The 15956-nt window shown below is 40.8% G+C and overlaps 1 protein-coding gene across 4 annotated transcripts in view; it reads right to left on the reverse strand.

The window, feature by feature from the left end:
- ATR (ATR serine/threonine kinase) overlaps nt 1-14844 on the reverse strand; it is a 64813-nt gene extending 49969 nt beyond the window's left edge. For 2 of the 4 annotated variants that reach the window (XM_044432786.1, XM_044432785.1), the window contains exons 1-10: nt 14718-14844; nt 13259-13350; nt 12269-12418; nt 9178-10064; nt 8269-8459; nt 7627-7815; nt 6932-7164; nt 6228-6380; nt 3251-3449; nt 1166-1425 (exon numbers count right to left, since the gene is read on the reverse strand). In XM_044432786.1, the coding sequence (XP_044288721.1) occupies nt 1166-1425; nt 3251-3449; nt 6228-6380; nt 6932-7164; nt 7627-7815; nt 8269-8459; nt 9178-10064; nt 12269-12418; nt 13259-13350; nt 14718-14776 (2413 nt within the window). In that variant the 5' untranslated portion in view covers nt 14777-14844. Of the gene's footprint in view, nt 1-1165; nt 1426-3250; nt 3450-6227; nt 6381-6931; nt 7165-7626; nt 7816-8268; nt 8460-9177; nt 10065-12268; nt 12419-13258; nt 13351-14717 lie in introns of those variants that run through there. The other 2 variants (XM_044432787.1, XM_044432788.1) reach the window with 2 other exon arrangements.
- Between the last annotated feature and the right edge of the window lie 1112 nt (nt 14845-15956).

Consider the following 15956-nt stretch of genomic DNA (forward strand, 5'->3'; position numbering starts at 1 on the left):
AATGACAAAAACATGACACACAAGGCAAAAGAGATCAGAAAGTAAAAGGGAAAAGTAACTCTTCCAGCAGGAATGAGGGAACACCTGTTTCTCCCTCTCATCTCCTTTTGTAGGGCCTGTGGGAATGGCTAGCGGTGGTAACAAAGGGAAGAGAACCATTCACAAGGGAGGTCTTTTGGCAGGAATAGTGGAATGGCTCAGCTCTCCCTCTCAACTTCCTCATTTCAGCTTGCTGGAATGGCTGCAGGTGGAAACATAGTGCAACACTACATTCATGTGTCTCAAAGATTTTCAAATACTCAGTGTTTAGAATTCAGGATCATCCCAAACTGCAATTGTCCACACAATATGGTAATAGAAAGCTTAAAACTCTTTATCAAGTTCAGTCACAAAGGCTCAGTTTGCACACAACTTTAAATCAGTCTTTAAATAAAAAGAAGGAAAACTTGCCTTATCATAAGCAATCCAGCGTGCTTGTGGCACCACTCAATTGCTCCTGCTTGACTCCCCTTGCCTGTGAAAGCAGCTAAACAGGCCTGGGACTGCTATGTTACTTGGTTAGCACTATGCCCAAGCCCAGAACTTTGGTTTCATTTTTCCCTGACAAATCTGAGTTATTTTCCTGGATTACAACTCTCATTTCCTGGAAAGACAACCCAGAGTTCTGGGTTCAGACGTAACATTATCCAAGCTAGAGACTGTAAAGCCCTGGTTTGTACAGCCTCTTCTTGCTGACAGGAGGCGCTAAGCAGCACCAATGAGGCTGCAGAGACTAGCAAGCTCATCACTCACAGAAGCCCAAATTTTAAAAAAGCTACTGAGGTTGCCACCCTGTGCAAATCATGCTAATATGTTTCCCCAAAATTCTCAAATGCTGTTTGAAAAATGAGTTGTCATGGGGGGGGGGGTAGTCACAAAGGTGCAACAGCTCTTCCCTCACCCCAAGAAGTGCACTGATAAATGAACATGCTCACTGCTCACAGAGCACTAAGTATTGTGAGGAGAGGGAGAAAATGGGGTACCCTGGCAGAAGACTCAGCTGCATGGCTGGAACACTGAAGAGGAACATTCCACACTGCAGTATTATGATCCTGATCCCACTTGAAACAATGTGCAACTGGGAGAAGAAAAGTAAAGTAAGAGAAGTATGCTCAAAGTAACTTACCAAGCTTTACTGAACTAGCTATGTTGCTTTCAAGAAGATTTAAAAATGGCTTGAACACTTCAGCCTTCACTGCACACATTTCTGTGTGAGAAGGAGCCACACTAAATCTCTTGCAGAGGATGTCACAGCTTTCGGGCTGGATGTCAGGTTTGGTTAAAGAAGGTCTTAAAATAAAGTTGTCAGAAAGACAGCAAGCCAAACTTCCAATGATACTGGCATAAGCTTTCTGGACTAATAGAGATTCATCGTGTATGCGGTCCCTGAAAAATATAAATATATTTACAGTGCCTTGTTCTGCATGAGCTGTAATAGCATTTTTGCCAAGCTGGTTATGCTTCAAAATTCAAATCCTGGCTCAATAGGCTAAAATATGCACAAGCTTCATGACCCTGTATGCAGCAGCTTTGCTTCTGTTTCACTTCACCCCTCATATGAGGGAGAAAATGAACTAGGAAACTACAGCAGGCATAAATCTACACAGGAAAACCTGTGTCAGAGCCTGAGTGACCCTGAAAGTGCCTGCAGACAGGCAGCTGAGGAACAATTATGCCATGCAGCTGGAGGCCCTGGAGACTAGCATAAAAGGCTTCACTGCACTTTGCTCTTTGCCACAGCAACACAAGCTGTCCTGGTGACTCCCTCATGCTCTGGCTTCCTGTATCACCTCACCTGCATTCTGGTTCCTGCCTTCCTGACTCCTGCCCAATTCCAGCCTGATCCTGCCTCCATCTTTGTTTCCAGTGTGCCCTGTCTTCCCAGGTATCCACACCAATCCTTCCTGACCTCAGCTTACTCTAGAACATGACTGTCTTTCTGGAAATTGACCTTTGGACTGTGCTTTTGGACTGTGCTCTTGGATTGTGTAATTTTGGACTCTGTTGCTTGAACCTGCTGTCTTACTGGCTTTTGACGCCGAACTGTTAAACAAGTGTGCCTTTTGCCTCTGAACCCACTCCAGAACTCTACCCTGCACCTACACCCTGGTCTTGATGTCCCAACCACAGTGCCCTGTCGCCCATGCCCTGGACCTTACAAATGCCTTTCAACCAAGCCAGGATATGACTTCATTGTTTAAGGTTAGCTTCCGGATTCTGGTTTGTTTGAAAAGTTCATATGTAACAGGAAGCTATGGTTAATCTGCTCACTCATATGAAAGAACAATAGGAGCTGCATGTGGAAGCATAACACTTGGTCAGATCCCTGCTGATTAAGGAAAGTCCAAGTTGTATCAGAAAGTGTGGCCTAATATACCAGTGTTCCAATCTGCATATTCATGCACATGTTTCAATATTCTAACCCATGTAAAATGTATGTATCTGTGTGTACCTCTCCTTAAAAAAAAGCTCTTCAAATTCTTGACCCATCCTTTCCCTTACCTTAGAAACCATAAGGGGATATCTCTTGAAATCAAGACTGTATGCAGATGCTATGTTAAATCAAATAAAAATATTTAAAAACATGGCTATCACTCCTGCCATTTGTCTAGCTATACATGCACTATAAGAGAAGGAAATTGGGGGAAGAAACCTCCCTGGCTTCCATAACCACTAGAGAACATGGCAACCTTATCTCTCTAAGAACTCAAAGTGAATCACCACTAGAGAAGAAACAGCGGGGGAAGGGGCAGATATGCTGATAGAAATCAGTACAAGTCTGGCAACAGACAAGTATTTCCAGGTAAGAGTTGTCTCCAACCACCTTAGTGTATGTTAAGAAAAGGAGGTAATCCACTAGATTGCTCGCAATTCAACTCATGTACTTCAGGACTAGTGACATACAGGGAAAGGGGATACAAGCCCATCCTCAAATAGAGGAAGACTGAGGGATGAGATCAGAGGAAGCTGCCATAACCCATAGCACATCCTATCACTAATCTTCACAGCAAAGTGAAAAGTCAGACATGAACAACTATATTGGAGTATATTTGGGGAAAGACTATATGGCATGGGCTCCCCTGCATTTACAGCCTCTACTATATGCTGTTGCAACAACCACACTACAAGATTCTACTGCATCGCTTAGCAGGCAAGCAATTGGCCTTTCCCCAAAGCTTGCTTGTTGTTGAAATAATCAAATAGTACATACATGCAAGGCGCAAGCAATGTGGTACAGGATTTAACATCTGATTGCTGTAGTAGGATAGGAAATCCTTTAACACAGTTAGCTCTGATAACTTCATGGGGACTCTGTAGCGAATGCTGATAAACAGAACGTCTCCACTTCAGATACAATTTCTTGGGAACCAGGGAAAGAAGAAACACACACTTCGAGAGAGTCTCAGGTGCTAAATGGAATGAAGAAGCACTGTAAGATCATGATTTAGGTTTATTCCGTTGACTCCTACTGATAGATCTCTCATCTTAGAATTGTTGGAAGTTCAGGAACTCAACATATATAATTTCATATGGAGAGTTCCGCAGAATAAATTTTTAATTTTAGTTAAATGGCTATGCAAGCCAAACAATTCATGCCACACAGCTGAGATTTTAAAATGTGTATTCCCATTCCTCTCCACCAAAAGATATATACTCAATGGAAAGCAACAGAGTTCTATAGACACTATGATCCACACCATGGTATTATCTTAAATTTGCTACAGTGTATCAGAGATGGGGCTTAAGAATGATTGGGCAACTCAGCTGGCAAAAAGCGCAGCAGCCAGAATATTGCTTGGGTGAAAGGAACATTCCTTAGAAAGTCCTAAGAACTGCACTAGACCCCAGCTGATTTCTAGGTACGATTGCTGGTTCTTCTAAACTAGCTTTCCATAATGTGTGGTGCCCTCCATATGTTAACCCAAATAGCATAGCAATGATCAAGAATGCTGGGAGTTGTAGTTCAAAATAACTGTAAGGCACCAGACTGGGAAGGCTGCTCTAAACGGCCTTATTCCCTGGCATAAACCTGCCTGAACAATGGCATCATCTTTATAACTCCCTCTTTAGGCCCCTTCATCTTTGAGGCAAATGGTAAACAAACAGAGGACTTTTTCCGTTATGGTACCCTGCCTTTGGAATGCTCTTCTCAGAGAGGGCATGGCACCAATTTTGATTCATTTTTAGTGCCAGTTCCAAGTGAAAGCATTTTTCATTTGTCCAGGCCTTTTAGATGTTTTAGTGTTGGACAATGTTTAATTTATCAGAAGCATTACATCTGAAGTTACTCTGGTTTAATTCTGATTTAGTGTAGGTTAAACTAATTTATTTAATATTTACTTCATTTTTATAGCTCTCAATAGTTAAGGTTCTCTGGGCAGTTAACAGAGGTTAAAATTAAAGAGAATTTTAAAAGACAGACACAAATTAATTTTAAAAAACAACACCATAACAGCAATTGTAATTGCTTTAATTCAGCATGGAATAGCTGAATGCAGAAGTCCATAATAAAATAAAATAGTTAAAAACAAAGTTTAAAAGTTAAATTATTAAAATACTGGAAAAATAAAAAGGTATTCACCTGGTGTGGAAAAGAATACAAAGTAGGTACCAATATTTATTTATTTATTTAGAATATTTATATGCCGTCCTTTTGCAGAGCCTCAAGATGGCTTACATAAATAAATAAGAAGAGTAGAATAAAACATAATACAAATAAATTCAAGATCCACCCTGGCTGCAGATTAGAACATATATAGCTAATATTAAAAGTTATTAAAATATTGTTGAAATAAAAAGGTCTTAGCCTGGCGCCGAAAAACAAATAATCACGGCGCCAGGCGGACCTCTCTGGGGAGTGCATTCCATAGGCAGGGCGCCACCGCAGAGAAAGCCCTCCTCTGGGTACTTTACCTCCTAATGTCTTTCACAGAGGGTTCCCGGAGGAAGGCCTCTGCTGCCAATCTCAGGGGGTGGGAGGGCAAATACAGAAGATACACCTCTTTTGGAAGCTGATTCCCAAACAGGGTGCCACAACTGAAAAGACTCTCTTTCTGGTAGCCACCTGCCTCACTTCCTTTGGAAGGGGCTCTCATAGAAGACTGGGTAGCTACATATGAGAGGGGGTGATTCTTCAGATAACCTGGCCTCAAACCATTTAGGGCTTTGAATGTTAGTTTGGCATTTTGAATTGGGTCTAGACTTCTGCTGGCAGCCAGTGCAGCTAGAAGAGGACTAGCATAATGTGATCTCTTCAACCAATTCCTATTAACAATCTTGCTGCTCTGTTTTTGGATCGACTAAAGTTTTTGGACCATTTACAAAGGCAGCTTCATATACAGCAAATTGCAGTAATCCAAATGAGAGGTTATTAGAGCATGGATAACTGAAGCTATGCTCTCTCTGTCCAGATAGGATCATGGCTGGTATATTAGCTTAAGCTGATAAAAGATGCTCTGCACCACTGAGTCCAGTTGTACTCAAGTGGCAACTCTGGCTCCAGGAGTAACCACAAACGATGAACCTTGTCTTTAGGGGGAGTGAAATCTCATCCAGAACAGGTTGAATATCACCCAACTGGGCAGATGAACCATCCACCAATAGCACCCTAGTCTTGTTTAGACTGAGTCTCAGTTTGTTGGTCTTTATCCAATCCATTAGCATGTTCAGACTGATTCAGAGCAGCCACTGCCTCACCAGGATTTGATGAAAAAGAGAAGTAGAGCTGAGTGTCATCCACATATTGGTGGCACCTCAGCCCATATCTCCAGATAACCTCCCCCAGAGGTTTCATGTTGATAATAAATAGCATAGGGGATAAAACAGAACCCTGTATTACTCCCTGGCATAACTACTATGGTGCAGAGCAGTAACGTGCATGCCCACCCCCTACCCCCCCAGCACCATCTTCTGGAATCAGCCAGTTAACTAGGAGCAGAACCACTGCAATGCAGTGGCTCCTACTCCTAATCCAGCCAGCCTATCCAGAAGGATGCCACGCTTGATGGTATCAAAAAGCCACTGAGAGGTCCAGGAGAATCAACAGGGTTTCAGTCCCCCTGTCATTCTCCTGGCAAAGATCACCCCACAGGGTAAACCCACTGGAAAACCACCAGGATGAATGATGGGGTAAAATATTTGAATTAAAAACTTTTAAAATACAAACATACACACAACTGTTTACTTACAAAAATGCCTTGCAGTATATTGGCTCACGGCCAGAAGATCCAAATTAAGTGCAGGCAGCACAAAGAGAGAGTCAGAAGAGTGGTTGGAAATCCATGGCAGAGATAGTATTCCAAAGAGGTTTTCCATCACCTCATCATTCAACTTGGTTTTAGCTTTTTCGTAGAACAGTGTGAGGAAAGAAAAAAAAGCATGTTCACCAATTTAATTCAGAGGGATTATAAAAAACTAGTCTTCCTCAATCTTGTACTCTCAAGATCTTTTGGATTTTGGCTGCCATCAGCTCCAGTCAGCACGGCTAAAGATTAGGAATGCTGAGAACGGTAGCCTAAACCATCTGGAGGGTGCCATGGGGGTAGCCTGAAACAGATGCACACATTTCTAACAAACAGGAGGGCCAAACAGTTTAAACTAGGTCATAGCTCCATGATCATACATGTGCTTACTATGTCTGTAGTCCCAGGTTTAACTCCTGGCATATTTAGCTTAAAGGATTCCACATACCAAGGTTGAAAAGAGCCTGCTTTAAACACTGTAAAATTATTATTAATTTAGTGCTTGATAAGGTAGACCTAAAGACTGATCCACAATTAGGGAGCTTAGTATTTTCATATGAAACGCTAAGATTTAATGCACTATGAAAACACGGTGTGAATTGCTATTAATTTTTAAGTTTACAAGTGAACAACTACTGATATTGTCTCACCTTGCATGTAAAGTAAAGCATCAGTTATTTTCACCACTCTTTGAATCACTGGTTCTAGATCAGTGATCTGTGAACCAGACTCTAAAAGTTTCCAACAAACTTGTATTGCTCTCCTGATAAAGTCTGAAGAAATCCACATTAACTGGATATGTTTTCTTGATTCTGAAGGCCAAACAGTATTATTACATTCATGACTCTGTGCATTACATAGATGAGCAACTGGACTATCTACACTGTAAAGAAAAAGAATGAGAAATCATCTGGTTGCAGAAACAGCAAAATTAGATGCCTAAGTTCAATACCACTGTTGGCACATTTTAGAAATGAAGACAAACCACTTTCCAGATTGGCAAACATCTGAAACAACCCAGTCAATTTTACAACTCAATAGCCAAGATCTTCTACCACTACTGATTCTTGCCTACTGTATATTCCTCCCACCTGAACATATAAGAGGAAAATCCCCCACCAAAAATGCATAATTTGCCAAAATCAAAGCTGAACTAGCAATGAGGTATATGAGTGTTTCTATGCGGCAGTTGCTCAATTGGTCAGCTGATATCATAATTTTGTATTTAAAATTGCAGCAACCGAAACAAACAGCATGTAGATATTTACAAAAGTCACTTCACAGATACCAGCCAAATGTTTGTAAACTTACACAAGAAAGAAAGTGGTCACTTTGATGCTTTTACCTGTTGACATCTTGCATACAGTGTACTGTGCACAGAGCAGCCAGCTGGGCTATTAAAGCAACTCCATCTACAGCTTGCAGAACTTCCACTGGAAGAACATCTTGTTCCAAGAGCAACAACAAAGATTCTCCTTTCTTGCTTATGGCATTCCACAGTGTGCTTTTCAGTTTCATTTCCACAGGAGTGGGGCTATGAATCAACAGATTATTTTAGAACGTTTACTTAATTCTTAACTTCTGGACAGAGGATAATTAAACAATGCATCAGTTTCTAGGAAAACAAAGTGGCCCTCCTAACATTCAATGGACAACCTTACAGTACACATCAGATTAAATTGCAATAACATAAATTGCAACATGTACCACTCCAACAGAGGCATTATGTGGTTTCTGGCACATAAGGCAAGATGGGCTTTTGCATTTGTGTTATTCCTCACACCATCATTATGCTAACTACTACTCCAGCTTAAGCAGACAGGAACAAATGCAGGCCTGATAGCATGAAAAGTAATTCAAAGCCAAAAGAAGCGCATATAAAGCAAACACTCAGATAAGGCTTTAAAGAATATGGCAGTTCCATCATCTGCTGCATAATTAGTCCTAACCAAGTTTCTATAGAAATAGCTAGAGTGAAACACCATACTCTGGCGGCATTGAAGACTTTTTAGATTGCTTTAAGGACAGACTTAAACGTGGCTTTTTTCCTGGAACGTCATCATTACTGCTGCTCCCATCATCAGTATCAGACATCTCTGGATGTTTGCTAAACTTGAGTTCCTGGATTATCTCTGCTGCTTCGGTTTCCAAGGCCACATAAAGTGGACTTAGCAGATACTAGGACAGACAAAAACACACGTCTCAGTAGCACTGAATTAATTTCTCTTATATATTTATAAAAGGTCTTACAGCTTCAGAGATATGAATAAAAATAGGATCACACAACCAATATTTGGCTTCCTGTTTGCATTCTCTTCCTATCAGAATTAATTATGGATGCTTACATTGTTATTCATGTTCAATGTTTTAAGTCAACATTCTTTAATCTATGTGATACATAATTGTAAATTAAAGTTCTGCCATTGTTGTATTCTATTAAAGAAATACCTTTAAACTAGCAGTCTTCAACTATAGGCCCCAAATCTAGTCCCCTTAAATGTATTCACTAGGCCTAGTGCTGCCTATGTAGAGCAAGGAGTGTACTGAGAGAATGGCAACTGTTGCTTACATTCCACTGGGTGCAGGGAGATATGGGGCCCTGACCCACTTACCCTCCACCCTTTCCTCAAAAAGGCTTTCCCTTAATACTAGTTCACAACAAGGTCTTTAAAAAACCATCTGCCACCAATTGTGCTACACAGCTCTATTACTTACATGGTTCCATATTCAATGCTGCTGCTCACCTGATAGTTATCATTATAAACTAATGCAACACATTCTGTAAACCCACACCCATCTAATGCTTGTACATTTCTGAAAAAATTCTTTATGTGGGCCTTAACACTGTGTCTTTCAATCTTAACACAACAAGCAAATGTTTTTCCACAGAACTCACCTCCTGTTCTACCTGGCTTCCAATGACTGCAACGAAAGATCTACAGATGCTGTTAATACAGGTCCTCCTAACTGGAACAGCAGATTCATATCCAGCTGGCACAAACATCATGAAATACTGCAGTATGTGGCATAAAGCTACTTTGATCTTCTTAGACTGAAGCCTCAATGCATCAGCTTCAAACAATGTACGCAGCTTTTCCAGCAATATGTTCAAATAAACAGGTTCAATATTCTCATGGGCATGCATTTCAAACGGAAGTAAAGCTTTCACTAAGATTAACAGTGGATCCTCATAGAGGCCCAACTCTGCAGAATCCATTCCATGAATGGACTGCAGGATTCCAAAAAACATTGGGAAAAAACTGCTGGCTAGTTCTTCTGGAGGCCCCCCTAGCTGTACCAGTTCTGTTAAAAAGGTTATACTCAAAACTTTGACTTTTGGACTACCATACTCCAACAGGGAACATCCTATTCCCCAAAGGATGATATCCTGTCGTTTAAAAAACATATAAGAAACTATGTCAGTAAGAATTCTTATCAAAGTTATTTCCAAGCATTCCACATTGCTTATGTCCATTAACTGTAGCTGAACAGAACTTAAACAGCCCAGATGTACACTAGAGTTGCACAAAAATCTGTTCATAATCACAGGCCAACTCAATGTATTGTCCTTAGAGTGAAAGTCCACATTTCTTTCATGGAGTAAGATCAGATCTTGAAGAAGATGCAATAATTCTTTGGTCAACAAGTCAAATATGGTACAGTTTTTTACTTTGAAAAGGCACAGTAAAGAACAAATGACATTACTAATATTCTCATGTAAAGCATGGCAGTTTGGAGTGGCAGCAATTCTCAAAAGCCTTGCTATGATCCAGTTGCTGAATTCTAGAGAGGAAAAAAGAGAGGGCAGTTTGGTATGATTGCAAACCTCTGCTCATTGGACAGTGGAACATTTCCAGGTAAACCGGGATGTGGAGCTTGGGGCCCTCATGATGATGTTGAAATACAGTTCTAATCATACCTGACAACTGACCATGCAGGCTGGGGCTGATGGGAGATGAAGTCTAACAACATATGAAGGTCCACAGTTTCCCCTACTCTGGCATAAGCCCAGATATGAACAAGCTGAAAGTCTTTCAGTAGTTGATACACTTAACAGGTATTTTTATAAAACCATGTTGATTCATCAGTGGTTTGAGTAGGACTGGTTTTATTTTCCTCCTGGTTTCTTGCCATGTTACTGCTGATCTGGGTTGTTGCTATTCTGCTGCCTGCTTTTTATTTATTGGAAATTATATGCATGTGTGTACATATTGATTTTATTTATCCTTACAACAAACATGAAAATGAAACTACTAATATGTATAAAAGTCACAATAAATTATATATACACACAGGCTGCTTTTATTTCTTATTGTGATAATTTTGGAAGCCTAGTTGAATGCATATTGTTTCAGACAAAGACTCACTTTTATACTCAGTTTTCAAATATAAAAATGAATAAAACAGTCTTCAGTAAATGCTACATAGTTCTGAACTATGTTACGAGCTAACACCTCAGCTTTAACAAGTCTTTCATTCAATTCAAGTACCTCCCAATGACATATGAGATCAAACTATTCTGCTGTGACTACAGTGAGGCTTCTCTTCCCTTCCTAGTGGTATCCTCAAAATATTCAATTACCAGCTCCTATCTCCACAGAGATTTCCACCCCCAGCCTAAGTCGCTAATTATAGCTTTGTCTGGACTGTCAATTCACATCACAAGAATTTTCACATGGAAAAAGGTAATCCACACTGAGGATATCAAATTTAAGCCAGAAACCTCAGAGAACATGCAATCCTAAACATTTCTACCCAAAAGTAAGTCCCATTGAAGTCAGGTAAGAAGGCATAGGACTGCAGTGTTAATCTTTCTGATAATTTAGCTTAAAGTTGAGGAAGGTTTCAATTTTAAGTTTATAATATACTATTGAATTGGAAAGATGTTATTCTACTTCATTTCTGAAATTTAGTGAAGGTAACAACAATTCATTTTTATTATTATTATTATTATTTTTTATTATTATTATAACATTTCTACAGCTGACGGTCATCCATATAATCAGGGGTGGGGAAGCCCTTTCAGCCCAAAAGGGGGAAGCTCTTAGGTGCTGCATTACAGTGGTGGGTGAAGCTGAAAACCAAGTAGAAAAGACCAAAGGGAAGAGGGCTGGGCCAAAATTACTAACAAATCAGCACACTGCAGCTTAAAGCTTTTCCTGTTACAAGTGAAGCCTCATGTTTTTGAATGGCGGGACAACTGCATAAAATTTGCAGTTGATGCTTTTGAGTGAGACTGAGTATCTAAGTCCATTTCAGGCGATCAAACTAAATTGTGGCACAGAAATAGCTTTGGTCACCCTGCATGATGAACTCTGCTGGAAGGAAACAGAATGAGCATGACTGTGTTAATACTCCAGGATCTCTCAGTGGTTTTTGGTACCATCAACTGTGGTAGCTTTCTGGGGTAGCTATCTCAGTTGGAAGTGGTAAGTATTGCATTGCAGTGGTTCTGCTTTTACTTGGATTGTCAGCTCCAGAAAGTGGTGCTTGGGGAATTCTGCTTGGGCCTATGGACACTCCAGCAGGGACCACAGTAAGGCTATCATCTATGCTCTATGGCAGGGTATTTAATCAACTCTAAATAGTATCTTGGAGCATTATTTCAGCTGTATAGCACATCTTGTGCCCTAATTTGTTAGTTAATGTAGCTCTATAAATTCAGTTTTAAATCTGCCTTTTAAAATTTTTGTAGTGCAATGTTATAGTATTTTTACTGGCATTTGTATTTTTATTTTGCATTTTTATTGTATTATATGTCCTGCTGTAAACAGCTTCAGTTCTTGGGTGCTATAGAAATAATATCAATAATCATTGTGGGAAGATAGTGGGAAAGCAGCAGGGCCATCAGGAACCCAGGAAAGCCAGAGTCACCTGCGAGCCTGATAGTTACCACCTCAGGCTTAATCCTTTGCAGAGTGAATATCTGAATCCACTAAAGCTTTCTGAATTGCAAAGATTCAACAGAAATGTTTCTACAAACTCACCAATACAGCTGGCTTCTGCATCACTTTGCTGATGTGTTCCCGTTATATTTATGAATATAAGTGGGGATGATTTCATGATATGTAGAATAAAGTCAAGCAACATTACAGAACTTGGTTGAGACTCAGTTTTCTTAACAAGTTCTAGAGCCACTGAAAAGAAAACAGATTCATTTTACAGTACAGTAACCCTTCTGGTTCAAGACAATTAACATGTGTTTCAAGAGAGTACAACTGAAAAAGTATTTTTGAGAGTAAATTTTGTGTTTTTCATACATTCTGAACACCAAATCTTCCTCAAAGTTACAGGGAATTCAAATATGAACACTAAAAATTCCCATAGGAACCCCTAGCTATTTGTAAAGGGAAATTCCCTCCTGGTTCAAGCATATTCTGCATTCCAATATCACAATGGACCTCCACATGTGAAGGAAATTTTAAGCTTATATTTCATAAAAACTATAGTTTCCAGAGTTGTCTGAACACAGGAAATGGTTGCTGAAAGACCAGAGTATCAAAGCAAGAGCAACCCATTTATTAACTGAGACTGAGTCCTAAACACTACTATGCAAGGAATAAGCATCACTGAACACACTGTGGGGCTTCATTTTTAGTAAAAAGTGTGTAGAAACTGTATTACAATCATGAGGCTGCATTCATTGTTTGTCTTGACTAGAGCAAATCTACTGAAATGAATGAGATTTAATTAGCCATAATTCCCATTTTCCAGGAAAGTATGATTAACACTACACACAACCCCATGCTGCATATTTAGAGAGGAAAATGTCTTAAAACTCCCAGCATTCCCCAGCCAGCAGAGATGACTAGGGAATGTTGGGAGCTGTACTATGGTGTTTCTGTCTAAACATGCATAGGATTATATCCTAAATAAATTAAAATTTATTTAAGTCCCCCATGGACAACATGTCACTGAAGTCACAGATGCTGTTAACTTGTCTGGCCCCTTAGTAATTAGAGCCTTGTTTTACTCACCAACATCTACGTCCACTAAGATTCGATCAATGAACTGGCAGAGTATTTGTCTTGGCTTCTGTACCACAGTGCTGTATTCCTCTGGACTAGCACTAGAATGAGATTTATTTAAACAGTTGTATTTGTATTTCCACTTTAATATGTTGCAACTAAACCAACAAACAAAAAAAGACACCTTACTTTCTCAACCCCCTGCTATGGACTCAGTGTCATGATAAAAGACTCAGGCCATTCATGAATGAATCTTCCAAGTAAAATCTCTTGACCTACCAGCTAATTCTACAACTTCATCCCTGAAAAAAAAGTATTATCATACTGAAACCTATGGTTAACCTTCCACAACCTGGTACTTCCAAATATTTGGGGCTACGGTTCCCAGGAATGCTGACCATTAACCATGCTGACTGGGGCAACTGGAGTGGAAGTCCAAAACAACTCATGTTATATTGTGCATGATTTGATTTTGACTTCACATATAGATTAAGGTAAAGTCCTGCAGATTGCACCCTCAGTGTGTCCAAATCTCTGAAAGTATATGAACATCCAGTATAGTGCAGGAAGAGCCACAAAAGTAATCTCTGCCTGCATGTTCTGCTCTGTATTTTAGCTAGATGACCACTTTTGCCCATCTAGCTGAGGACATTCAGATGGACTGAAAGAGACTGGAATGACATCAGGAAACATATCCTGGAGGCCCCAGTCTTAAGTTTTTCCCCTCTCTGCCCTCAGAACACCCCATTTACCCTTCTTTTATATTTTTATTTTGCCTTTCGTCCTTCCAAGGAACTCAGGGCAGCTTACATAATTCTCCTCCTCCTGTCAATCTTATCTTCATAACAACAGACCTGTGAAGTAGGTTAGATTGAGACTGGGACTGGCCTAGAGTCACCCAGTTAGATCCATGGCTGAGTGGCGACTAGAACCCAGATCTCCTGAATCCCACTCCTGCACTCTTAACCACCACACTACACCTTTCCCTCTTCCGACCTTGAAGTTGCAGCCAGCATGAATCTTTCCACCCCAGCGGGACGGGGGAAGGTGATGCAGGATAAGTATGCTAATTCACAGTTTTGAGGTCAGAGCTCTGTCTCCAACTTGATATTTGTTCGTTCTTAGTTTAACTGACATACTTCCTATCCCTCTCTGGTCCCATCTTGGGAACTGTAGCTTAGTGCAGGATGTAAAATCTGTTCAAGACCGCTACACTCTTTTAGCCATGAACCTCCCTTCGATCATCTCTCAATCTAGCCTATCTCGCAGGTCTGCTGTCAGGATAAATGGAGAAGAATCGAGAACCAAGCATGTAACCTCGAACTCTTTGGGAAAACAGCGGAATATAAGTGCAATCAGTAAAGAAAAAAAATCATCCGCAGGGAAAGAAGAGAATCCAGGAAGAGCCTTGCAGGCAAGCGGCAAAAAGAAATATTTCCTACTCCCGGTATTTCGTCCGCAGACCTACCTGCTTAGTTCCCTGAGAGCTGGAATCATCGAAGCCATCTCCAACCCCTGGTCTGCCATTCTCACTTTCTATACCCTTCCCGCCTCCTCTCCCGCCAGCTCCCTTTCGACTTCACATCATTACCGCCTCCTTCTCTCAGCAAGCATGAATGGCAGATCTCGGATGGTGGCTGACTGACGCCAAACTTCCTACAAACGCGTTAACTTTTCTTCGTTCCTAGCAGCAGCAGCGCAAGTAATACGAATCTAAGTTCGTATTACTTATTGCCGCATTGCTGGTCAAAACACAATATCAGAGACTGGTGGTTATATTAATAGCTTCCTATGAAGTTGGGAAAGGCTGGACAGGGGAGAATATTGAAGCCAGATGCCAAAATAATTATAGCATGTAGGGCACAGTCCTACGCGTGATCAGAGAATAATTCTATCAGCATCAGCATCTCTCCAACTAGCAAGGAAGATGGAGTTGTAAGACTTTATTGTATCTGAACAAGTACAGGGTTGCGTCCTTAGCTAATAGCCTGCGCTTATGCGTTTTTACACGAGGTAGTGTCTATACTCACACGCGTTCCTTATTTTTTAGACGGCAATTTTGTGCATACTTGCCTAGAGGTCCCAATGTAACCCACATTACATTGAGTGCATTACTGCTCCTTCTGAGTAGACATTTATACATTGCATTGCATTGCGCATTGTGTGTCTGCCCCCCTCCAGATATTTTGTACTACAACTATTCGCTATGCTGGATGAGACTGATAGGCGTTGTAGTCCAAAACTGCTGCAAGACACGACTAACGTACCACGTCAGTAGGGCTGAAAGTCTGCGCACGTCTACACGGAATTAAGCCCTAACATGGGGCTTACTCCCAGGTAAGTAGGTATAATAGGACTGCAACCTTACCGACCGTGTCTATAGAACGGATTGCAGCCTTACTGGCAGCCTTTGTCTGCATCACAAGAAAGCGAAATAAAAGCTTTTCTTTTCTAGTCGCCTTTAGAAATGTCAGCATTCAGAATGCCAAAGGAAGAAAATAAATGTTGCTGGGCCCATTCAACAGCAAGCAATTAGTATGCAGCGCGTGTCAAAGCCTTCCAGGCAATCACGCCCTCTGCTCTCGAAGGGCCTGACCCAGCACCGCGTGCGGAAAGCTAGTAATCATTAAGCGGCCCGACCGCGAGGTGCAGTGCCGCGAAGAACCACCTGCTCGATGATTTCGTGTTCCAGAGCCGAGCTCTGGTA

The sequence above is a fragment of the Varanus komodoensis genome, unplaced genomic scaffold (assembly GCF_004798865.1).
Source record: "Varanus komodoensis strain SLA01 unplaced genomic scaffold, ASM479886v1 scaffold25, whole genome shotgun sequence".
Taxonomy (NCBI): domain Eukaryota; kingdom Metazoa; phylum Chordata; class Lepidosauria; order Squamata; family Varanidae; genus Varanus; species Varanus komodoensis.